Below are 26194 nucleotides of genomic sequence, written 5' to 3' on the forward strand. Positions count from 1 at the left end.
AGTAAAGTTTATGAGTACCGTTTAGTAACCACGTCTTTTTAGAAGGAATGGTTTCCATTTGATGGCCCCTGTAGTGAAAGAACGATGCTCATTACTACCATGTTAACTTATGACTTAAGTTCACTACGTCTCAATTCATTTACATTATGTTACATCATGTTACATTAAATCTTTACGCTTTTTCTAACCGAAAGGCTGCTTATAACTATCACTTTGACAAAGCGTTAGCTTGCGACTTCGGTTTACAAGCTCATCTGTGTAGTTAAACCTTATTACATTTTGTGCTTTAAGATTTTCACCAGTTGAACTGTAACACCACCATAGCACTCGCACAGACTTTGAATGTGCTGCAAAGAGGCTAACAACTGAGGAAGAACTTTATCATTTATCTCGCCGTCAATCTGTAATAAATCATCAATAAATGCATCTAATCTGAATGACACATAGTCATTTGATGCATGGTTATCGACTTCATTGGCTAAATGCCGTAACTCTCTAGCTAATTGTGCGCCCGCCATAGTGACTTAATGTTATACACGAAGCAAACGATCAGTGAGTGACGTGACGTTAGTCCAAAACAAGTCAAGAGTAATCGATCAAACGCTTCAATCTACGCTGAACCAATAGTAGGCAAGACCAACCCATCTAATTATCATACAAGACACAGAAAAGTAAGAATAAATTCAAGAATAAATAAATAAAAGTGGAAATAAATACATGCGATAATAAATAAATATAAAAATAAATAAACGTATAAATAAATAAATGTAAAAATAAAAGGAAATGATAAATAAAATAATCTAAAAATAAATAATAACAATAATAAAAAATAATTAAAAAATGGACACAAAAAATAATAAATCAATTTAAAAAATGAAAAGAAAAGTTAAAGTTAAGATCAATAATAGCTAAAACGAATTATTTTGTTTTATCAAACCATTCATTCCTTTATTTATTTTCATATTATTACATTTATTCGTTTATATATTTATATATTTATACATTTATTTATTTATAATTTTTGCAGGTTTAGTCCTCCATAGGTTTCACATGTAGGGTCACACATTTGTAACTGGCATGCACTGCTACAAGTCAGATGCCAATTGGTTTTTCACATAGCAGTGTAAAGACGAACACACCCATTACCTTATTACATCTCATGTTTACTTCATTTAACTACTTGAAAAAAAACTAGTTTATATTTTGTAAAATCCCTTCGGCAATGCAACGAAATAACAAATGAAAAAGATGTCAAACATTGTGGCTGATATTACTCACGGTTCATTTATCACACTGGAAACACAAGGTCAAGTTGAGTGCATTGCATTGTGGGAACTCCACACATGTGAATTTACACCCCATCCCACTGAGATCCATTCATCTGGCTGATTTCTGTAGGCAACAGATACATTTCCCGCTGCTTGTGATATAAACTTATGCATGTCTGTTTTATCATTGTTAAATGTATGTACTATTCATGCAGCCTTGTGCAAATCGATCAATGTCTAACTGTGTTTTTCACACTTTTTGTCTGACTCATGTGTCATCAAAAACCTCAAAGATAAAATCACCTCAAAGATAAAAAAATCCCGCACTAAATCAACCATCTTAAGCAATTTCAGATTTGAGGCCTAATGCATAACATTACCTAACCCGTCCCTCCAGCACAACATCAACATCATCAGTCAGAAATGAAGTACGGTTTTCAAATAGAGGATCTGACCTGTCGTTGAGCTTGATGTTTAGCAGTTTCATGTGCCCTGACTAATAACATTAGACCTGACAAATTAGATGTGCTCAGACCGACTGTCTCTCTCAAAACCTCCAGCTTTAAAAATGAATCTCCTATTTAATGTTTAATTCGGGTTGATGCGGGCATTTAATATGATAATAAAACTTTGAACGTACTGGAGGCGCTCCAGGTATTAATTCATTCACAGCGCACGCACACACACACACGAACACACACAACATTTTATATTTACAAATATTTTTTTATATTAACAAATATTTTTTTAATGCTGAGATATAATAAATTCCTGAAATAATAATAATATTACTACATATTTAATATTATCATATATTATTTTTTAATAATAATACCTAATACATAGATTTAGATCTTTTTTTATCAAATAATTGTTGTGCTGGTCAAATAACACATGTACCATAATTCTGGCAACCAAAACTACCAAAACAAAAACTATATTTTACACAAGGTTAATAGTATTTATTTGATCTCTATTACGATACTGCGAACGAAATAATAACCAGGCCCTGTATTCACAAAACATTTTATCTTAACACTAAGAGCTCTCCTAAACAGCAGTAAAAGTTTTTAGTTAAGAGTTTCCACTTAAAACCTCTTCACAACGCTGCCGAGAACAACTTTTACTAAGGAACAGAAAGAAATCTTAAGATAAGAAAAAGGGCGGGGTTGACCTCGTTGCCATGGATGATGTCAGCAAGTTTACCGACTATGACCACAGGGATTGGCTGATAGAGGTTGGGTCTCTTGTCAGTCATTTAATCATAGAAATATTATAGAATGAGGTCTCATGCTGACATATTAAGATCTTAAAATAAAAATCTAGTCATATTCAAATCAAATATTTTAATTTATAATTATTGCTGTATTCAAATTAAGATGATAAAATATACACTAAGTTACTAATTCAACAACTGAAGAGTTCAATTACAAAAACAGGGCCCGTGTTCTTAAAGCTTCTAAGAATCCTCTAAGAAAGCTCTTATTTTAGCTTAAAAACTTCTACGTAAGAGTCTTAGCTTAAAAACGATTCAGGACCAATCTGAGTGAAACTCTGAGCAAGGAAAAGAGAAAAACTTTTATCTTAGTGAGGAGGCGGGGCTGACCCCGTTGCTATGTATGACACAGTCTTTTAAAGACTGTGATTGGTTGGTTGACCAAGAAGGAATATAGGGTCATTAGTTTGAAATTGCACATGTCTTTTTTCCTGTTTTACCGTATTCACGCACATGCGCTATGGCATTTCTGCGCTGTTTTGGAGATGTTAGCGTGTCTCTAATAGGATCGGTCACAAACATCTAATGTGTTGTGTCTTATTAACTCACTGTCATTCAATTCAATGTCATTTTATTTTATAGCGCTTTTACAATTTGCATTGCATCAAAGTAGCTATACAAGAAAACAAAAACCAAGATAATCAAAAGTGGAACACACACACAAAAATAAAAAACTGATAAACCTTAAAAGTAATATGGAAATTGTCATGCATTGCAACACATTTCTTCTCACTTTTTGCGTTTCATCCATTTTCTCTGCTGCTAAAGAAACTCTTAAGTCTCTTAAAAGTCCTCCTCGCTACTCTTAAAATTTTGGACCTTAAGAGCTCTTTTAAGGGTTAAGATGCTTTATGAATTACTTTTTTCTTTACTAGGATCTTTTCTGTAATTCTAAGGGGAAACGGCCACATTTCTAAGAATTTTCTTAGTTTTGTCACTAGGAACAACTCTTTGCGCTAAGATTTTTCATGAATACGGGCCCATCTCTCGCTGCCTTTGTGCGGTCACAGGTGATTAGCCGTCTGGCCTCTGGTCCCGATATAAAAACACTCTCCATCTGGTGTGAGATGCATTCGTGTCTAATTAGAGCCTCGGCTGTTTAATATTCCTGCAGCGGTTAACAGCGCAAGTGCTCCAAGTGGACCGACACTAAAGCTTCAACCTTTTCAGCAACATCAAGTGAGTGTGAACATCCATCATCTCACCTGTACTAACTGCTTTTAAACCAGGTGAAGAGGTTATTTCTGTGGTTTTCCAGACATGGCTTTTGTCAAAAAAACATTGGATGTTGGAAATGAAACACAATGTGAAACACAGAAAGAACCTTGACATATTTACCAAAGGATAATTTTCAGTAAATGTTGAGTAAAAATTTGTTTTCATTTCATCCATCTGTTTCTTTGAATAGCTTGCATAGCTTCCATTCCAAACGTATCCTGTGACTGTACAATAACACTGAATGGCATTAGGATTAATGTTTTGCTCTCATTAGCGAGACATTAACTGTAGTAGTTAAGCCCTGCAGGAGGCACATACTTGATGGCTTTATTTTCTCCTCGGCCTCTTCCCGACACCGACACGGAGTCTGGGGTTCCCGCTGTCTCCACCCCCGGCTTTTTCCTCTTTCCCTTCAGAGAAAGAGAGAGATAGAGAGACATGTGATTTGATAAGGTGCCATATTTCAAGAATTTATGTGCAATTCCTGCAAGTCAAAGTTACATTTTATGACGGGTCTTCAGCTACTTTTCTTTGAGGGCCAGATACCAAAAGTATAAATAGGGTGCGGGCCACCTTCTTTTTTTACCATATCCTCATTTCTTCTGTTATTTTGTATTTCTGTTATTTATTGCATTTTGTTTTTTAGCTTTTATACTGTTTTTGTTGCTTTTACTAATAGGTCATATATTAAAACATGCACACAAATATTGCATTCAGTATTTGGTTTTCTATATGTTTTTTTAAGAAGATATTTGTGAAGATATTTGGTTGAATTAATGAAAGTCAAATCAATAAAAGTAAAAATGCTAATACATTCAGCACAACAGCAATCCCTGCCCCATGTGGCGTTAAACTCGCGTCTTATAAAGCAAATCAATTGGTCTGTGCAAGAAACTGAACGCTAATACGCTATTATCACATCTTCGGGTGAATTCCAATCGCAATCATGTGCCCTACGCACTTAGAAGGTCAGATTAGAAGTTCTGGGGGGAGATGAACAGCTGTTTTCATAAATATAGCCTTTTAAATCATATATAATGAATGTAGTAATAAAAACAACAACAAGCTGCCGGTTGACTAGCCCTGTTTTATGGTAACAAAGCAGTCGACGACAGTTTCATGGCAGTTTGATGAAGTGTGTAAGAGGAGGGTGTGGAAATGCCCAACACAATTTCCTGGGAATTCGTAACTATTTTACAGGGTGGCTAATTCGTATGAATTTCAACGTCTTAGTACAATTTGCTTTCGTGACAGTGACGTTTAGGGGTGGGGTAAGGTGAGGGGCTTCAGTATTGCTTTTTCGAATAATTGTACGTTTTTGTACGATGTGAATCGTACAAAAATTCATACAAATTAGCCACCTCGTAAAATAGTAGTGAATTTCTGTGAAATCAGGTCGGAAACGCCGGGTAAGTTCATCTCTTGCAGATAAGAGTCTCTTGCAGCAAACATTGGAGGAAGGTGTCCACGTGTCTGATCGGAACTTTATTGCGCATGAATCAGGGCTGGACTGGGAAGAAAAATCTGCCCTGACATTTTTTGTCCCACATCGGCCCTCCACCATTTCTGTCGACGAGGGGGGGGGTTGAATGCATACGTGTCTTTTGCATTCGCGTTGTGTGTATTCGCATATATAATACGTCCGTCAGATGGCCAGTCCGCCCCTGGTCTGAATGTTCATGTGACGGAGATCACTTTCACAAAAAACTTGAATTCTTCCTCTGTGTACTCAATGCACCATCCATTCCAAATGCATGCAACGTTTTCTAATTCAGAGTAAACTTTAGTGTGTAGGCGCCTTTTCTGAAAAACTGTGATGCACCAGAACTTTCTTACTGAGCGGAGGCAAAAACTTTAGTGGGTTGCAAACCGAAACTGTATGTCTGAGACACGTTTAAACATGCTGGAGACGTCTGGGCAAGAATCTGATTAAGTTCTGAAAAACAAAACAGAAACTACAAATGGGAGAAACAAAATGCACCACACAAAAATGTCCAAAGTGTGTGAAACACCTGGAGAGAGCTTTCTGCAAACCCATTCTTCTCAATGGCACCTGCTCAGTTGGTGGCAAGGTGGCTAGAACCTTCCCTCTATAAAGATGTTGTTTTTCTAACCAATCACCCGAGCTGTAAATGTCATGTGACCAGTCACTCTGGAGCAGCCGGAAATTGGGTGATGCCATGTGGTCCCAGAGCCCTTGCTGTTCTAAGCCACTGCATGAGCCCCTACAATTTCTTTATTGCTTACAAAAGATGTTTATTTTGGTCAAATCACACAATTACTGTACTTCTAAATTGTCGTTAACAAAAAATATGCTTTGTACCCCAATAATGATGTAGTTGCCTCTCAAACGGAAAGACCTCGCCTCAACAGATGTTCGGTCAAAAGAATGTGGTCTGGACTGAGAAAACATTCATATGCTTCCATAACACACCATATGCGCGTGGCGGTGTTGGCAAACAACAGGGACAACTCAATTGATCGATGCAACCAATTACATAAAGGCTAATTACATCATTTCCTGTCTGTCAAAAGCAGCACTCCTCCCACCATCTCTTGATTGGCCGATCCATCTCGAAGTGATTCTGCAGGTGGAGGATTCATTACTAAGTCCTCTGAAAGCCATCAGCCGCCAGCAGTTGTGTAAGAGATGATAAATGATTGGGAAGAGAGGAAGAAAGAGCAGCGTCTTGGCCCCGGCACAGCAGCAGCCTGCCAGTTTCCAGCATTTAAATTACGCCGCCTGCCAACATGCGATGGCTCCGCTGCCATGATCTTTCTGCCGACGTAATGAATGGAAACAAAGGAGAAAGTGGAACGGGCGTGTTCGTACACAGGTTAAAACATCATGTGAACTGCAATGGTGCATTTGCAAAGGAAACAGGAAGAAACTTTGAGAGAAGAAGAAATCTAAACGAATGTTTAGTTTAGACAAAGAATAGTAGATAGAATGTCGATTCACTTTTAGACTTTGAAGACTAGAGGAGGGCTTTGCTCATTAAAAGATTTCTTTAATTAATGTATTATTTATTCATATTTAATTAAGTTATCATCAATTACAAATTAAAAAGGGGAATTTTGCATATCAAAATCAAGGCAGGTGCTGCGCAGGTATGAATTTGTGAGGCATTTGTGATGTTATTCAGAAACATTTTGTAAAGACACGTTAACATGTTTTAATTACTTATTAAGAGTAACATCAACTATATCATTATATACTATATAAATTAAGACCATGCATTAGTGAAAAAAAACATTTGGGTCAATTTGGATTTTTACTATCTGCAAAAACGATGAATATCCAAAAATATGCCCAGTTTCTGTTTTGATGCGAAAAAATTAAGAGAAACCGAAGACGCTGCACAATGATAACACACAGATTAACAGTGATTCTGTCCTGCAGCCGCACTGGAGTAGATCTCTGACAGGCATGCAGTACGCTATTGAGCGCGTCGTATCTATGATTAAAGACTATCATAAAATCTTCAGTAGAGAGACATGCAGGACGAGAACATGGGAAGACAGCGAGGGAAAGAGAGAGCAGGGAGGTAAAAATCAAAGAGAAAGTGACACGTAAAGGGATGAGTAGTGCAGGTAGAGATATTCAGAACAGCAGAAGAGAAAAAGAGGAGGGAAAGAGGTGGGCCTTCAAACAGAATGAACAATAATGAAAAGATGGAATAGTGATGGGATTAAGGGGAATTATTACATCAGAGAGAGAGAGAGAGAGAGAGAGGGGGGGGGGGAAGTACACAGGTGGTTTCTTCTCACAACAGATCCTGCTCTGTCCTCACACTGTCTGTGACATGTTAAGAACATGCTGAGCACTCTTTCTCTCTGAATTTCTCCACCTCTTCTACATTACTTTGCTCCATCTTCAAATAAAAAAACGACTCCCCTTGAATAGATCAGCACATAAGATTGACCTAAAAATGTTGGTCACACTTCATTATAGGGGGCAATATTCGCTATTAACAAACCCTTAACTACGACGTTTTTCCCTAATAAACTCTTAATTTGTTGATTATTAATAGTTAGTAAAGTAGTTGTTAGGTTTAGGTATTGGGTAGGATTAGGGATGTAGAGTATATGAGCAGAATACATGAAATGGACAGATGGAAGGAAACAAGGAGGTATGCTTGCTTGATAAGGGAGACACAGTGTTTACACACACGCACGCACACACACACCCACCCCCACACACACACACACACACAGTAGACAGAGCAAAAGACAGGCAGCCAGATAAATAAACAGACGGACAGACAGACAGACAGAAATACAGGCAGATAGATTAGACAGATGGACAGATAGACACTGATAGACAGACAGACAGACAGACAGACAGGCAGGCAGGCAGATAGATAGATAGATAAGACAGACACAGTAGATAGACAGATAGACACTGATAGACAGACACAGTAGATAGACAGACAGACAGACAGACAGGCAGACAGGCAGGCAGGCAGATAGATAGATAAGACAGACACAGTAGATAGACAGATAGACACTGATAGACAGACACAGTAGATAGACAGACAGACAGACAGACAGGCAGACAGGCAGGCAGGCAGATAGATAGATAAGACAGACACAGTAGATAGACAGATAGACACTGATAGACAGACACAGTAGATAGACAGACAGACAGAGTAGACAGAAAGACAGGCATACACAGTAGATAGATAGAGAGAAAGAGAGACAGACAGATTAGATAGACAGACACAGACAGACAGAAACAACAGATAGACAGGCATACAGATAGATTAGGCAGATAGACAGACAGACAGACAGACACAGTAGATAGATAGACAGACAGGCACATAGATTAGACAGACAGACAGAATATAGACAGAAAGACAGGCAGGCAGATAGATTAGACAGATAGACACTGATAGACAGACACAGTAGATAGACAGACAGACAGACAAAGTAGACAGAAAGACAGATTAGATAGACAGACACAGACAGACACACAACAGATAGCCAGGCATACAGATAGATTAGGCAGATAGACAGACAGACAGACACAGTAGATAGACAGACAGGCAGATAGATTAGATGGATTGACACAGACAGACAGGTAGACAGACAGATAGACAGACAGACACAGTAGGTAGATAGACATATAGACTGACAGCTCTCAATACAGACAGACAGTAGGTAGACAGACAGACGGATGGACAGACAAACAGACAGACAGACAGCTTTCAATACAGAGTTCTTTCATAGAACACATCAGCTCCTGTTAAGAGAGTCTGAACTTCTGTGGTCTTGACCTGAAGGCCCCAGAAAACTGTCAGATATATTTGGGAGGAGAAGGAGAATGCATGCAGTCAGTCGGCGAGGAGAGTGGGGTGTTGTGGGTAAAAACATATGAATCATTAGTGAGCCCTGCGGCTTGGCAGTATGAGGTATGAGAAACATAAAGGCCAGGGAGACTCTCGCTGTGCAGCCTTACATAACATATCCCAGATTATTCACTCATTAAAGAATCTGTTGTTCTTTTGTCCATCAAAAGACAAGACCATAACTTTAGCTTTCAATGTAAAGATTACCGGGACAGCTCACCCAAAATGACTGGCTTTCTTTCTTCAGTGAAACACTTTTGCTTAAGACAGTGACTGGAGTTGCTGGGTTTCAAAATGAAAGACGTATATTTGTAGGCTACATTTGAAGCATTCTTAAACTATACGATTGAGCAACATAACAAAATTTAAGGTGCTCCCATATCTCATTTTTGTCATATTGGTGAAATCACATTAACATCATTGTGTCGCTAACGTCAATTTTAGTTTGTTATTTTAATCTTTTCTTCATGTGAACTTCAGTATGGTCGATGTGAGTTTATTCTGGAAGTGAACTGTTATTGATCCTGGTACTTTCACAGCTGTTTTCACAATTGGTTTGCTTGCTTTGTCCAAAGCTAAATTTAATCCCCATCACCCCCCATTCAGGTAGATCTTTTATAACACTGCAGTGTTTGGCATAGAAATGCGGAACATTTGCGTCATCATCGTGGCCACCGCAGTGAGTCCTAGTGGCGGCTATTTAACACATAGCAAGGTGGCCAAAGATGCTAAAAATGGAAAGTATTGCTACCTTAACTTTAAAAATTTGTCCTTTTGGTCCTTACTCCAAAGTAACACACCAAACAAACCAAATCTAGACAGACTCGGGTCATCTACAGGATTCATGTTTACACTTTATTCACTGGAGAAACTTTATATGGCTTACATTTTTAACAACACTTAAAATTTGTATCATATACACTGTTGGACAGGGCAACGTTTTATTTGTGTCATATTGAAAACGTAATTTCTGTCCGAGGTTCTGTGGCATGAGAGGAACGGCTCTCATAATTTACCTGCTCGAAATATTTCTCTCTCTGTAACCACAGACCAGAAAAGTAAAAAAAGGCAACTCTGTACTAAAGTAATAAACTTTTTTAAGCATACTTTATGTAGTAAGTACTAATATCATTGCACCACTAGTATAGTGTACTTGTACTTGTAAGTGTACTATTTCCGCACCACTAACTAAACCGGCCCACTGTTTTAGTTTATAGAAGTATACTTTTAAGTGTATGTGTGACAGTAGTAAACGTTGAGTACACGCCTAATTAACAACTACCTTTTTCATTTGTACAGCAACTATACTACAAGTGGACATAGAGGTGTACTGATAGTGTACTAGTTAAATACTTGTACTTATATGAAAGTACACTTTGAAGTATGCTCTCAGTAAACTACTTTAGTAGTTTAATACTTGAAGTATACTTGTAAATTTTCTTGAAGTGAACTCCATAGTTCACTTTTTATGTATTATTTATATTATATTGTAACTATATAAACATGTAACTTTATAAGACAGTACGTGAAAAAAGTATTCATTATGCTACTCAATCAAAGGAGTAAACACAACCACAAACCACTTCATATTAAAATATCCTTAATATTATAAAAACATTTTATAAGACGTATATCACTGACCATTGCGTAAAAAGTATACTTTCTTATTTTTAGTTTACAAGAAGTATACTTCTTTTTAATCTGGAAAGGCAACTTCAAGTGAATTGTCATTGTACAGTTGAAGCGGCAATGTAAGGGTTCAAACATAATCACAAATTTAACAAAGAAAAGCAAATACGAGATCATTCCAATCCACCCCTAGAATAATTCTAAACTGCTTACAGTATGTAGGCAGATGTAGACGAAGTATGACCTATTTCAACCCCCTGTATGAAAACAACACATGCAAAAATCTAATGAAAATATCAAATAAGTGTCAAAAAATGAGATGCAAGTTTGTAATCCCTCATCGTAATAAGTGTAAGTCAGTAGGTGCCTGCAGGGTGTGCACGTGGTGGGAAGCCATTACTGAGTGTAATTAAAGCCTGAAATCTCTTTTTAGCCACCCTGCAGTCTGGCCGTCTGCCTCACACTCCTCCTCTCATTTCCTGCGTCTTATTTCCGCCTTCTGGCCTGTGCTGACCATCTCCAAACCTCATCACTCCTCCTCGGCTGATAATGGAAAGGTTGGATTCGCGTTACCAAACCGTTCTGTTGCACTGAATCAGTCGAATCGTTTTTTTCTCGGTAAATAGCGGGTGACACATTAACTGCGTTTAAGATAATTATTGTGAATAATGGGCGATCGGTTTATTTTGGTAAGAGGGTAATTCAATTAATGTCAGCATAGGTGATTCATTCAGTTTTTTTATTAGCTTGTTATTAATCACAGAGATGCTCTGTAATCACATTTTCATGTACTTCCTCTACTCGAGGTTCAGACTCATTTGAACACCTTTTGCTGAATTGCTTTACACGGCAATGGCAAATCTGGTTTTGTTGACGTGAGAATTAGGGTTAGGATTTACAGCTGTGGAACGACAACATCGCGTTAAATCTGATGTAAATTTGACACCCCTCATGCTTTTCATATCCTAATAATAATGTATTTACCTAATTAATAATTAAGCTAATTTACATAATTAAAATCAAGTCACTAAAGGTCTGTTCACACCAAAAATGATAACTATAATGCTACAAAGAAATCAGCTTTAAAAAACTTTTTAAATTTAAGAGTCCACACCCAAAACAATAATGATACAGATAACAATATTCTTGGGATCATTTTAGTTTTCCATCTGATAAATGCTAAAATATTGACAGCAATAAAAATCCATTTGAATTTAAAGCGCTAGCGCTATGAAAATATGAAACTGCAGCATGCGAGCTTAGAATAAACTAAACATTATTGTCCGTTGACATGGACGCTATTGTAGTTATCGTTACGGGTACTTTTATAGTTAGCGTTTTTGGTGCGAACAGGCCTCAACATGCCACAAAAACAGCCCTTCGCATTTTAGCATTTTGCTAAGACAATATTTCAATAATCCTAAAAAAACAAACATTGCACACATACAAACACCGGCTAAAACAGTCATTTTCTGAACTATGCTGATAATTTTCAATAGGTAATGAAATAAATGTATTCTTTCGTCTTGCCTTGTTTACCACCATTTATTGTCTCACTGAGCTCGGCACAGTGCATTCTGGGATTGCCGTCTTGGCAGAGAAAATGCAACGCTACCTTTGAATTTGGCAAAATGTGGTATCTCAGGAGGCAGCATTGTTATTATCTTTCAGAACAGCCTCCACATCGGGAGCAGGCTGTCTATATTGCTGTCTACATAGGGAGCTCACTAGGTTTGGGAATCGAGTGCATCTGTGTTTATGCATCTATTTTAGAGATTGATGTAAGCGCATAATAGACAAATAGTGAATCAACATCAAAAAACCACGACGCATATTTCTTTCTTCTCATAAACTAACAGATGTGAAAATCCATCATCACATCTGTTTAAGGGAGTGTCAACATGCCCAAACTGTAGCTTAAACTTTGCATCCCTGTAGTTTGTCAGGAAGTGACATCACTCACCAGTTTGCGTTGGCACCATCCGCAGACCCCGCACAGCGCCACCAGCCATACGACACACACGGTTAAACCCACCGACACCAGGAACACGCTCAGAGACAAAGAACCTGCGGAGAGAGAAGTGCTTAAAACGCATTTTAACTGCACCAGTAAATAGAAATGAAACAGACCGTGCGAATCCACGATAATGATCTTATCTGTGTCTGCGGAATAAAGGGCCAATATTCAACACTTTTGTAGTCTTTTATTTAGTTCAGCTAAATTGTATTTATAATGTCATGCTGAGGTGAGGAGATCGAGGCGGGTGGTAAAGCCACGTGGTTTTGAAGACCAGGACAATGAAAGACCTCAGAAGATATCTGAGGTGTTTTAAAGTTGCGGTTTAAAGACAGCACGGCTGAAAAGTTGGGAGGTTTCATATTTTACATCAAAAGAGAGCGAGAGAAAATTTGACAGTAATCTGAGAACAGTGAAGAGAGGGAATAATATATATTGTGGAAAAAAGAAAAAGGTTCAGTCAGTTCTGGGACGGAAGGGAAGAGAATAAATGATTCTATAACAATGTCTCTTAGAAATATATAAAATGAGGGAAATTACAGCGAGAAGAGAAATGAGATGTGTGTGCGTGTGGGAGATAAGGTTATGTGAATTGTTCTCATTTTTATTTAATGCACGTAGTTTATATGTCAATGCCAACACGACCAGAGTTGGGTGTAACTAGTTACTAAGTAATTAGTTACTGTAATTTAATTACTTTTCCCTTCAAAAAGTAAAGTAAGGGATTACTCTTTTTTTCCTGTAATTTCATTACAGTTACTTTAGATGTAATTGAACTAAATACTGTGTAATGTATACAATACTGGAATTGACATTAAAATTCAAAGTCTGACTTTAAAATGCATGCATTAATGTATCTTTCTCACATTTCATGAATTAAGAATCGTTTTGTGTCGATCCTTGAATCACTTAACTAATCAAGGTTGATATAAGATATAGAAAGTAATTAGTAATTAAATACTTTTTTTAGAGAATAATTTGTACAGTAATCTAACTACTCTACTGAATATGTAATTAGTTACTAGTAATTAATTACTTTTTCAGAGTAACTTACCCAACACTGAACACGACTAACATTGCATTCAGCCATGCAATATAAGTAGACATGCACCAATATTTCAGCCAATAATCGGTATCGGCCATTAAAAGCAATTTATCAGGGCCAATGTAAACTCTAAAAAATATTGTGTAGACTCAAAAAAAAAAATTACGCAACAGTTTGCATCAATATATTTGAGTTGTGACAACTTTAACAAAATTAAATTCATCCAACAAATTACATTGGTTCAGACAGATTACTTTTTTATCTTAGATGAAATGTATTTTTAAGTAACACCAACTTAAAAATTGTTGCTCATTATTGAAATTATTAAGCTTTTTTTTTAATACTGATTTAATCAAAGACACTGGTTGCAAATACACTTTTTTATTTTATATCTCAATTTACAAAATTCTCAATAACAATTAAAAGCAAGAGCTGATTGTGCCTATATCATCTCCAATGAGATGCCTTTTGAGTAAAACAGCCTTTGTGGTCATTTTCTTTGAGCCTAACCATATCCTAAGCAAATGCTCTATCCTTCAGGACAATGGTAGCCTCTTTAAACATAACCAAAACCCTTTTAAATGCCATGAGAACAAAATATGAAACATTATTAAGTCTCATGCTGTTCTCATCTTGATAAAAATCCATAAAATAACTCTATATTTCTACATTAACTCTCATTATCCAGTACCATGCAAAGCATGATGGGAAATTGAGATCCTCAGCAATGCTATATTGATACAACAAGCATCAGTCATGTACCCTCAACTGTAATAAATTAAGTTACATGATTGAACATGAACAAATTTATTTTACGCTTTTCAAACACTTGACACATAGAGTTTGAACTTGTTTACGTATGTTACATGGTTTGGGAGGAGTCTTGAAATCCGGAACTCAATTGGTGTTGAAAAATTAAGTTATCTAGCCAATTACTTTGAGTTACTGCAACTTAAATATTGTCGTAAACACATAAACAGATTTTTAGGTTAAAATTACACAAAATATTAAGCTTAAGTAATTACCAACATTATTAAGTAGGCACAACTCATCAAAATAGAGTCACACTTACAAAGTTTTAATTATAGCAAATATTTTGATTTTTGACTTGCGCCAATTTATTAAATTAAGTTGTGCCAACAGATGCCATGAATTATTTTTTAGAGTGTATTCTGTCAATAAAAAGAGAACAAGAAACTGCAGTGAATGTGTGCTCTATATATAAAAAATGTTAAGAAACATCTCCAGTTTGATGATCAATATTAATAGTCTTTATATGAATTAATAACATACAGAAAGTTGAGAAATATTAATTTACTCTTCAGAATTGGTATCGGCAGATTTCACTCTGAATAATCGGCTATCGGTATCAGTGGAGTAATTTAGTATGAGTGCATCTCTAAATTTAAGATATGTGATGCAATCCTTTAAGTTTATAAAATAAAATTAAACAATCCAGAGATACACAAAAAAACTGATTCTGAACTGAATGTCTCACATTCTTCCTCATCGTTGATCATCCTTGCCTACGATAACGTTACCGTTAATTGCGGTATGCATATTGCGAACATTTGTCCTATTTTGATCATTTCTATGTAAATTGTATATTTTGGTGAGCATCATGCATCCTTTGCAGTAAGTCGGCGACAGTGTACCGAAATGCGTGATAACTCCGTCACCCCCTTGAGGACTGCGGTATGTTACTGACACAGCAGCGTGATATCTGCACACGTCTATGTTCAGTGATATGCATGCTTGCAGTGCATCAGCCGAGAGTTAACCGAGAGTTAATCTGCGCTCGCATGGTTGTGGAAAGAATGTTTAAGGCCTTAAGGTTTGATAGCAAAATGAGAAAAACATGAGTAAAACATTCAACCCAGTGCCTTCTCCTCAAGGGCCGTTACCTAGCTACAGTAATAAAAAAATTTGACAAATAAAACTCAGACAGAAACTGTCTTGAAAAATAAGCATAATAAACACACACTTTTACTAAAGCGGACGCACAATGAAAGTCTGTAAACGTTTGCATTCGCTTGAATTCACTGTTTGCAATGCTCATTGTGCCGTAACGGACAATAAGCCCCTTTTGGTCTAAAGTGTCTCGGTGGGGCGATATTTCCAATTGCTTCCTATTGACTGCACTGCTAGCAACTGTATTCATTATGTCTGGCCTTTACTGTGAGAGAAAATCGATAAATAATGCAGAGACAATTGGGAAATAGGACCGGGAATTGACACGGGACAGACTCAAACTCAGGTCATCTGCATAAGCACCATCTCCCAACGTGTCAGGACATCTCGGTAAATAGCTTCAACCATCACGAGTAACTTACATCTGACTGTAATTCAATCTCTGCTCGGGTGTCTTCAGCATTGACTTTAATGGTAGTGGTTTAGCTTTGACGTCATTGTGTGACATGTCATTCTGTTCAGAATATATAAGGCAGTTGTGGATATTAGCTATTTTACAATCGCTTCAAACGTGACTATATCATTTAATTCATAATGTAATATTAATGTGAGTCTTTTGTTTTTACCTCAGTTAACTTAACGTTAATAAAAGTCATTTATTCAACCTCATTTGGTTCAAAATCTGTATATGAGTCTTTCTTCTCTTGAACCCAAAAGAAGATCTTTTTATTTTTTTATGTTCTGCAGAAGAAAGAAAGTCAACCAGGTTTGAAATGACACTAGGGTGAGTAAATGAATCATTTTCATTTTTGGGTGAACTATCACTTTAAGCAGATATTTTTGTACTGACAATCTTTAGATGGCATCCATCAAGTCCATAAAACAAACAAGATGTTATACAACTACATGGTAATGTAACATATCAACATCACTTTTAGGTTTCATTTTCGTGACAAATTACTATATCATACAGAGATGCGCCGAAATATCGACCAGTAATCGGTATCGGTGGATAAAAGCGATTTTTCACATTATGGGCTATCGGCCGATAGTTGAAAAACAGCCACTGATCTGGGCCAATATATCCTGTCAATCAAAAGAGGACATGAAAATGCAGTGACTTTGTGCTCTGTACATAGAAAAAGTTAAGAAACATCGCCAGTTTGATATTCAATATTAATAGTCATTATATGAATCATATGAGTTTGGTATTGGTGCGTCTCTAATATCATTATATACACTCATCATTATATATGATTTTCTCATCCTATTTAGAAATTAGAGAACGTCACAAAGTCCAGAGATAAACCCACAGTCAGCTCTCTGACTCAGTGTCTGTGTTATTGATAACTGCAAAGATATAAATCCATAACCTGTGTCTGAAAAAGTGGCTTTGACTCTTCACCAGGAACTTACATTTGGCTGTAATTCAATCACTTTACTCATTCGTCTGGGACTTGGCGCCATGTATTTGATGGAGCACTTACAGTAGCGAATGTCACCGAACAGCAAACCAACGCAGAGACGCACAGAGCCAGTGGAAAACGCTTACTCTCACCTGTACATAACACTCACAAAATACTCTTGATACAGTCTGGTAAGAGACACTGGCCCGAATAATACAAGCCATGCGGTCCGGCGCGTTTTAGGTCACGGCACTGAGTGACAAATGGGGCCGTGCCATGTCTCATCGGACATTTCTCAACCGGCGCAGAGAAATATTCTGACAGGGTTGTGCCAAATCACTGACAAGATTATTTGTGGGTCAGTTCGGAAGCGAAGCCTTACGAGTACAGAAGGAGGATTTCAAGAGAGTTCTGGAAACCAACTCAACTGTATACAGTAAATGCGTGATTATGTGCTGTACATATACAGTATAGACCGATCCATTGGACGCACGCGATGGGACTGCAGTTAACTTCCGGTCTGTGTTTGGCTAGTGTCTAATAATATAACTATTTGTATTTAATTTAATTTATGTTAAATAATAATTTATATGATTATTTTATTGTATAATAATTGCATTAAATAAACGATTTGTTTAAATAAACCGTATGGTACGTTGAAATCTAGTGGTTGAGCTTGGTATCACAGTCTAAATTCGAAATATTGGATTGACAAGTTTAGCCAAGTAACGGTTCTTCTCGGATTCTTTCACTTGTTATCAGAAATAATCTACAGGCACTCTGTTGTTCGTGAAAGTGTACCGGAAGTTAAGGGCAGCCCGCGAACGCGCATGCAAAGTAACGTTTGTTTATGTTGTCACTTTGAAACAGTCTTATCTATTTAAGTACAGTGAAACCACAGCGATTTTTAGGGAAACTTTAGATTCGAACACAAGGAAAAATGCCTTGTGCAAATCTAAAACCTGAACAACCTGATCTCATGGGAATTCGTAATTGTTTTAGTAGGTGGCTAAATGAAATGAATTTGTACATTGCGAATTATACAAAAACGTACGATTACTGGAAAAAAGCACCAGTGAAGCCCCACCCCTAGCCCCGCCCCTAACCCTTACATCACTGGCGTGAAAGCAAATCATACTGAAATATACAAATAGTATTGTCAGAAGTCTTGCATTTTTGTGTGATCTGCTTTCGCACCAGTGACATAAAATTATTACTGCTTTTTTTGCTAATAATCATACATTTTTGTACAATTTACATTGTACGAATTTATACTAAATTATTATACATATTAGCCCACCTCATGAAATAGTTACGAATTCCTGTTTGGTCAGTTTGAAAACATCTTAAAGATTTAACATATGGTCTGCTTTTAAAATAGACAATTGCTGTTTCTTTTAACACCAAATTAAGAAATACACGGTGCAATTCATTCCCCAAAGCTACAAAAACGATTAAAATAATACGGATAAATAACAAAAAACTGATTATCCTCATATCCCAGAAACGAACGGCGTTTGCTTGTAAACATCAGCATATTTGGAATAACCCCAAGCGTACAACACAAGCTCATACCGAATAGCGCAAATAGTCTTATTCATGTCCCCTCATTAAAAAAAACAATCACATAGATGCTTGTGTGCCAGACCTCCCATTGAATATCTCTGATCACTGCCGCAGACAGTTCAGGTCATTAAACAAGATGCTTCTTTGTATTGTTACACAAACAGTCGGTATGAAGATAAAGATCGTGAGCTATTTTTAATAATGTTTTGCTCTATTTCGCAGACAGCTATTACTGTTGCCTTCTAAATATGTACAGATTGGACAGATGTACTACTGATGCAAATAGCTTTGGTCTTGATGTCACATCATTTATCGTTATATTGTTTTCTTCTGCTTTGCTTCATTTCATATTGAATCCTATCATAGCAAACCTCATCACAGCATTTAGTATTATATCATATCACACATGGCTTTGTTTATTAAAAATAAAATATGGTCCACCCAGCCTTCATATAAAGTGGAATCATGTTTAGGGTCCCTTGTTTAATAATTTTCCCGTACTGTAAAATAATAGTAAACACATTAAATCTATAAAACAAATTACACAAATGTAACTTTGGGAATTATGCTTTAGCTAAAAAAACACAAATCAAAACGGTTATATATTTTCATTATAATCACCATTTGTCTACAATGGTTGTGAATACTTGGAGGACAACAACTAAAATAAAAAATCAAGATACAATTACTTTAGAAGCAAAAGTCCAGTTAAAAAACAATCACATTTCAGTAATTAAAAAAAAATAATTAGGCAACAAGAAAAGCAAACTTCTTTTAAGTTTAACGTAATTAAATTTTTGTTGTTGTATATTTTAGGTCATAAACTCATATTATAAACTCATAAAGTTAATTTGAATTAACTTTTCATTTGATTTAATATTTAAAATTGTATATTTAATTTCGACTTCATTATGCCATTTTGCTTCTCAAGTAAATGTGTATTGATTTAAGAATTTTAAGAAGTTTGTCCTTGAAAACAAGACAAAAATATGAAAGTATTTTTAACGGTGTGTAGTGCACCAGTTTCAAGTCCATCAATAATTCATGTCTCAACAATTGAAGTGAATGTCCCTCACACCAGGTAAAGAGAGAGAATCTCTGTGATCTGAAGAACAAGAGAGGATCAAATGGGATAAAGCCAGAGGCAACAGTTCTTTAAGTGTCTGCTGAAGATTAGGAGAAAGATCTCAGAATCAGCACAGGAAAAACAAGCAGGTTCAGAACGGGATGCTTGACACCGGGCCGGCAGTACCGCCCAAGCACCCAACCAAGCAGCCAACCACCAAGTGTCGCCCAAGGAGACAATCTGGATCCCCAGCAACCTACTTTCCAGACAGGCCGACAGAGTTTGGAGCCGTTTCACGGCCTTTCATGTGTCTGCACAGCACGTCCAGAGGCTTATTTAAGTTCACCCGGTCCCCTGCTCCATCCCCAAAGATCCAGCTGTCTGTTGCCGGCATCTATATGAGGAACGGCATTTTTCCTTCGTGGCCGAATGTTTTTCCCTTTATATTTGACGGAGACAAAGTGTACAGCAGCCTGCTATTTTTACGATTTTATTTATTCAACCTTTATTTGTCCTGACAGGTCATTGGGAACACGTTGCCTTTATAATAACAACCTGGCTAGCAATCTGAAACGCACTCGGCCGTGATGAAATGGATGTAATTTGCCACATGCTTCGTCAGGCCCCGCTCGGTGAGAAACGTCTGAGCCAATAAATGCAATCAGGATGAGCCAATCAGAGATGATGTAATATCGAGTTATGATGCCGGACGGTACGCCTTTCCATTGAAAGATGATCGTATTACACTAAAGAATATAATCTATTTTAAAAGCCAAATGTCCAGCTGGGATTTCAACAGTCCATTCTTTGTTCATCTCATTCAGCTGCCATAGTGTACGTTCATTCCGTATTTGAGATTGACAAACGTACTTGGCTACTGATATGAGCGGTTGGCGTAATGTTATTTTATGAACAGATATGGATCGGAATGGTCTGCTAGTCATCCATGAGCCACATGGCTTTCACATTTTTCTAAGGGGACAAATGAAAAGATATTTCTCAGAGAGGATTTTGCTGTTCAGATGAGAAAGTAAAAATTTGCCAAATGCGTCTGATCAAGGTGTGGTGGAAATGTATCGAATCGATCTATTTATACAGCGCTATCTTAAGACTAACTGCAATAGCCTTGAGTAACACCTGTAACCATAGCATCAGATATCACTATATAGTTATATCTTAGAGCGGGTTTTAATATAATGCTGGTGCAGATCTCTGTCAGAGAGGTCTTGACCACATATCTGAGAGGATGAAGGATGCTTAATAGTTTAAAGAATAAAATCCTTCAATATGCAGGTCTTGAAATGTATGGTAATTCAGCCCTCCAAAGACAAAGTTCTATTGCCGTGACTGTAGCTACAGTACAGAGGTTAGCTGCCCTCAGACCATCGACGTAATGCAAGACCATCAATGAGGCCAGATGGGTGCTTAGCCCCTTGTAGACATGACAAGCACAGTACAGTCAGACACAGCTAAACGTTTAAAAGACGAAAGTTCATACGCGACATTTCTTTAATCATTTATATGATTTTGTTCAAAGAGAATATCTGTTAACAGGGGTGTCACAATATACCGTGTGACACTATAGTTGATATTAAATATAATGATTAATGTAATTTTGTCCACAATTCACAATCTCTCTCTCTCTCTCTGCCTCCCTACAATCTAATATTAAGAGTGAGTTATTTGCCAAAAAAGAGAAAACGCAACATTTACAAAATTTGGAAATTTGACTGACAGCATCACTTATTTAAAAAATGTTTTAACAGATATTGTGATATGTTAATGTCAAATCTTTTGGCGACTAAAACTGTGTAGTGAAAATCCTAAAAATTGTGACCAAAGTAAACTAAATTTATTTCTAGAACTACATAATTTTTCATATGTTGTTATTTGCCTTTTCTTTCATTCCTCTTAAAGCGACAGCAGCATATTCCTGCTGTCTGTTAAAAGTCAAGGAAACCACTCACTGCTTGTGACTCAATAGCTTCTGTAACTTCAATTATGATTCATCTTTATTTCATTTGTCATTTCTACCTTAAAAGCTATATACACAGTATCTTACTTAATTTTCTGCTTTGCGCTGTTGTTTTATTGGTGCTGTTACTTGTAGCTTGATTATTTGTTCTTATTTTTATTTGTCAGTAGTCCCTTTTCCCTGACATAGCACAAACCGAACCGAAACCATGACACAAACCGAATCGTAAGTAATTTGAACCGTTACAACACCCCTACATAAAACACACATTTTTAGATTTACTTGTGCTTGAGTGCACAGCGACACTATAGATTGGAACATAGTGTTGTAGTTGAGACCATTAAAACCGAGACCAAGACAAGACCGAGACCAGAGGGTGTCGAGACCAAGACAAGACCAAGATTTTTTGAGGCGGAGACCAAGACAAGACCAAGACCAAGGCAGGCCGAGTTGAGACCAAGAGCAGCACTCCCAAAATACATTCAAAAGATCCACAAAACACTAAAAAATTATTGTGCATACATGTATGTGTAGGATGTTCCATGTCCCATGTTTTATCACCCACCTACTGTAATATATTAACATTTTTGTGCAGGTAAAAGTTCCATCAACTAAACATAAAAAAACGGTAAATACCCAAGATAAAGTTAGCAGTGTAGCAGGCGATTCGATTGACTGCCTCATCCATGTGCCCGTGACTGTCTGTGCTTCACAACTGCTGTGACACAACATGGTCGTCCGTGCGTGATTGACAGCTGGATTTACCGGTGTGGTTCACCAGCGAGATGCTGGAGGACTCCATCGTCTACATGTGTGTGTTAAATGAGGCCTGTAACTGATAGCATCAGGGGTTCCACACATTTTTGATGAATGAAGAACAAGACACTAAAGTTGTTTGTTATTACTTGATAAGAATAAAATTTTTTTTAAAATAGATTGCAGTTATAAAAGACCTCTTAACTAGTTTAACCAGGAGGTTAAGGTTTGGCTGGTTAGCAAAAAATGTCCTCAATGTCTAGATGTCATAACTGTCATGGGAACAAAACATTTGTTATTTTTCCTAACCGTCAGCTGGCTGTCAGAACAAAAACACTGTGCCAAAGTCCCTTTAAAGCAAGTCAGTTCACTCAGCGGCCATCTTGGAAATGTGCCCTGGCAACAGTTTTAAATCATACAGTTCCAAACTCAACTGCATTGGGGAGAAAGACAAACTCTCAGATATAAATTGCAGAAAATGTGTTTAGGCTTTGTGATCAGGACTTATGTTCATTCACAACTAAAAAGACCCCTTCATAAACATAACTCAGAAAACAAAACAAACATTTTGTTGCCACTGACCTGACAAAAATTATGAATTCAACTAACTATTTCATCCTCTGAAGAAACTTCCCGATGTGTCATTCCAGTGATGATAATAATGATAATAATGATTAAAAATTAGTTTTATAGTAATAGTACTTTAACAATGCACATCCTTTCAAGTGTGCACATCCCATAAACTAGCGTCTAATGTTTTTCTTACGGTGGCGTTTTGTGCACCACACAAGTGATGATCAATATTTTTTGAGTAAGTTGTCGGCTACATGCTTTTAACGTAAATGTCACAGTCAATATGTAAGATAATCACAACAATGAGAGGCAACGACACTAAATATTGTTTAACGATCATTTCAAGAAACAGCGTATCTCAGAAAGGTCTGCTTTCTAGTTATTTCATTTTAGTCTTTGCTTTATTATTTAGTGACCTAAGTACCCGGGAAGCTAAGATCAAATATTTCGGCACGTCAAGCCTCGTTGGTTCTCGCATGTCATGTGACTTTTTGTCTAACGTCTGTCTGTGTCTCGTGGCGCTACAAGAATCGGCAGGCGTATGACATCACATTACCGCGAGAATGATTCAAAAGCGTAAGGAGCAGTCGGCTCTGGGCATGGGCTGGTATGAGATTTTGACGGTAAGATCAACTTGAGCAAAAAGTACCACGGTTTCACGGTATTGCAATTACAACACTAAAATATGTTATTTTCAAATATCTGCGTATACAAACACATTTTCAACTGGACACAATACATTTGATTTTTAACCAACATACAGAACATGTATGTCAGGTGAAAATAAAGCCTTAAAAATGTATATATTATTTTATATATATTTGTAATATATATATATATATATATCAAACATTAAATTACATGATTTAATTATTTATTTTTGTGTAAACACAGCTCATACCTTGACTCTTTCAAACCCCGGTTTAACTTGAAACCGGTATCTGGCCCATGCCTAGTCGGCTCTCGCAGTAATGTGATGTCATCCGCCTGTTGGTTCTTGCGGTCAAACAAGCCTCATACATATAAAAACTAGTCACGAGACACGCCGCAACCAATGAGATTCGACATGCCGCCATGTTCAAACCTACCTTCACTTGATGTCTGTTATTGTCTGGTCAGATTTAAAGTCAATACAATGATCGCTTAAAAAGTAATCCCTCAAAATAAATTTCTCTCAAAAATGTGTCGTTTTACTTCAGAAGACATTTATTAACCCACTGGAGCTGTATGAATTACTTTAATGATGGATGACCTGTTTTGGAGCTTTTTACAAAGCTATGAAGAGCCAGGATATTATTTGATATATGACTGTGTATGGCTGAAGAAAGGAAGTCGCATTTCCAGTGAGCTATTCCTTTAAGTTGATGTAATACTGAGAAGTATTTTTAGTACAGTCAACCCAAAAAACGTAATCGCCGGGATAAATCAGAATTCCTAAACCTGCTCTAGTTTCTTGGAAATTGTGTAAAAGTACCAGATCAGAACTGAGATTTTCAGTCCGTGCTACCATTAGAAACTCAGTAAACAGACTATAAATGATCCATGGGCAGTCTGATGTTTTCCCAAAAGCAGCTGGTAGAACAGCACCAAACCAACCAGGAACGGCACAGAAATTCGTCTGGGACTTTCCGGCAGGGTGGAAGGCCTGGATAAGTATAAAAGGAGGTGGTAAACATCACATCTTTAGTGGGAGAAGGAAGAAAAGATAAAAAGTCCTCGAGTAAAGGCTGTAAGTGCTGTTGGGGAGGCATCTGGGAATGGAGGATGAAGATGATAGGATGAAAGAGAGAGACTCTGAATGAAGAGTAGAGAGATAAAGCTCATGAAGGAGTTGGACAGATGAGACACTGAGTGCTACTTGAGTGACAGAATGCAGAATGAGTATGAAGGAGAAATGAAGGATGCATGGTGGATGAAATAAATTAGAGGGAAAGGAAATCGCGAGGCCTTCGGTCTGCTGTCAGAACAACCGAAGTGGCCAATATGACCAAAATCTTCAATCATGACAACATACAGTATACATCATTTTACATCAGTATATAACTGTTACTATGCATTTGCAAAGTATTGCGCACAGTACGGTAAGAACTCAGATGAAGCAAGTGTTGTGTGTCTCTGACACCTTCTAAGCAGAAAGTCTATTAAAAGATTTTATAGATTCCAATGTAATTCACAAGACATTTACAGGTTATATAATCTTAATATAATATACACTTGAAAATATGATCAAATAACTCTCTGCAACATGCAATAGTGTTACGAAAAGGCAATAAGATTTGACATCTACAGTGTAAATATAATGTCTGGCCGCTGAGGAATAACAGAGAGAGCGGGATGTTCTTGCAAATTGAGCAAATAACACCCAGCAACGCTGTATTTGGAGAATCTGAGCCTGTCACAGCCGGTTTAAGAGATGTCGCGATGATGCATTGCATGTTGAATTTGAGGACACATCCTTTGAACCGATCCGAATTGAACGAGACAGACTGGAATGTTTACAAATGGCATTTCACAGTTGAACCGTGCGGCTGGTCGAGGGGAGATGCCCCTCGTTTATCAGCGACGGCACTGAAAGCACGTTTCGAGCGTCCCTGAGACGAAGAAAACACGTATGGTGACATTACGGTGGTTGGATGTTGATCACAGATCATCCAATCTATCACTCGTCTTTTAAAAAATCTGTTCGGTAAATACGGTTTTAAGAGAGCTGGCAAACCCTTTTTGTGTGTTTGAAGGCAGTGTTTCCAATCACACATGTGGTCAAATTGCTCTTAGACACACAAAAACAGTAACTAGATTTACACTTTTTTTAAAACAATATCAAAGTCCTCTTAAAGGAAAGTCCACCCACTTGCAGGCCCTTTTATAGCTATTTCAGTTATACTCTGTAAAAAATATTCTAGGTTGCTGGAAAAACTGTAAAATATTTTTGTCAAGCTAAGTTACATGTTTTTCCTGTTATATTACACCTAACTTGTAAATTTGTAATTTACTTCTTAAATTTAACAGTTTTACCGTATTTTAAAAATACGTTAAAATTCTGTAAAATTACAGTTTTATACTGTACAAGACAAATCCTAACACAGCCCCAAATGACATGCGATTTTATTTCATTTCCACGGTTTATTAATACGTGA

The 26194-nt window shown here is 37.0% G+C and overlaps 1 protein-coding gene across 2 annotated transcripts in view; it reads right to left on the reverse strand.

Moving 5' to 3' along the window:
• syt7b (synaptotagmin VIIb) overlaps positions 1 to 26194 on the reverse strand; it is a 113506-nt gene that overhangs the window by 54982 nt on the left and 32330 nt on the right. For both annotated transcript variants that reach the window (XM_057350823.1, XM_057350734.1), the window contains exons 2-3: positions 12706 to 12809; positions 4081 to 4172 (exon numbers count right to left, since the gene is read on the reverse strand). In XM_057350823.1, the coding sequence (XP_057206806.1) occupies positions 4081 to 4172; positions 12706 to 12809 (196 nt within the window). The remainder of the gene's footprint in view (positions 1 to 4080; positions 4173 to 12705; positions 12810 to 26194) is intronic.

The sequence above is a fragment of the Triplophysa rosa genome, linkage group LG1, assembly GCF_024868665.1.
Source record: "Triplophysa rosa linkage group LG1, Trosa_1v2, whole genome shotgun sequence".
In the NCBI taxonomy this organism is placed as follows: domain Eukaryota; kingdom Metazoa; phylum Chordata; class Actinopteri; order Cypriniformes; family Nemacheilidae; genus Triplophysa; species Triplophysa rosa.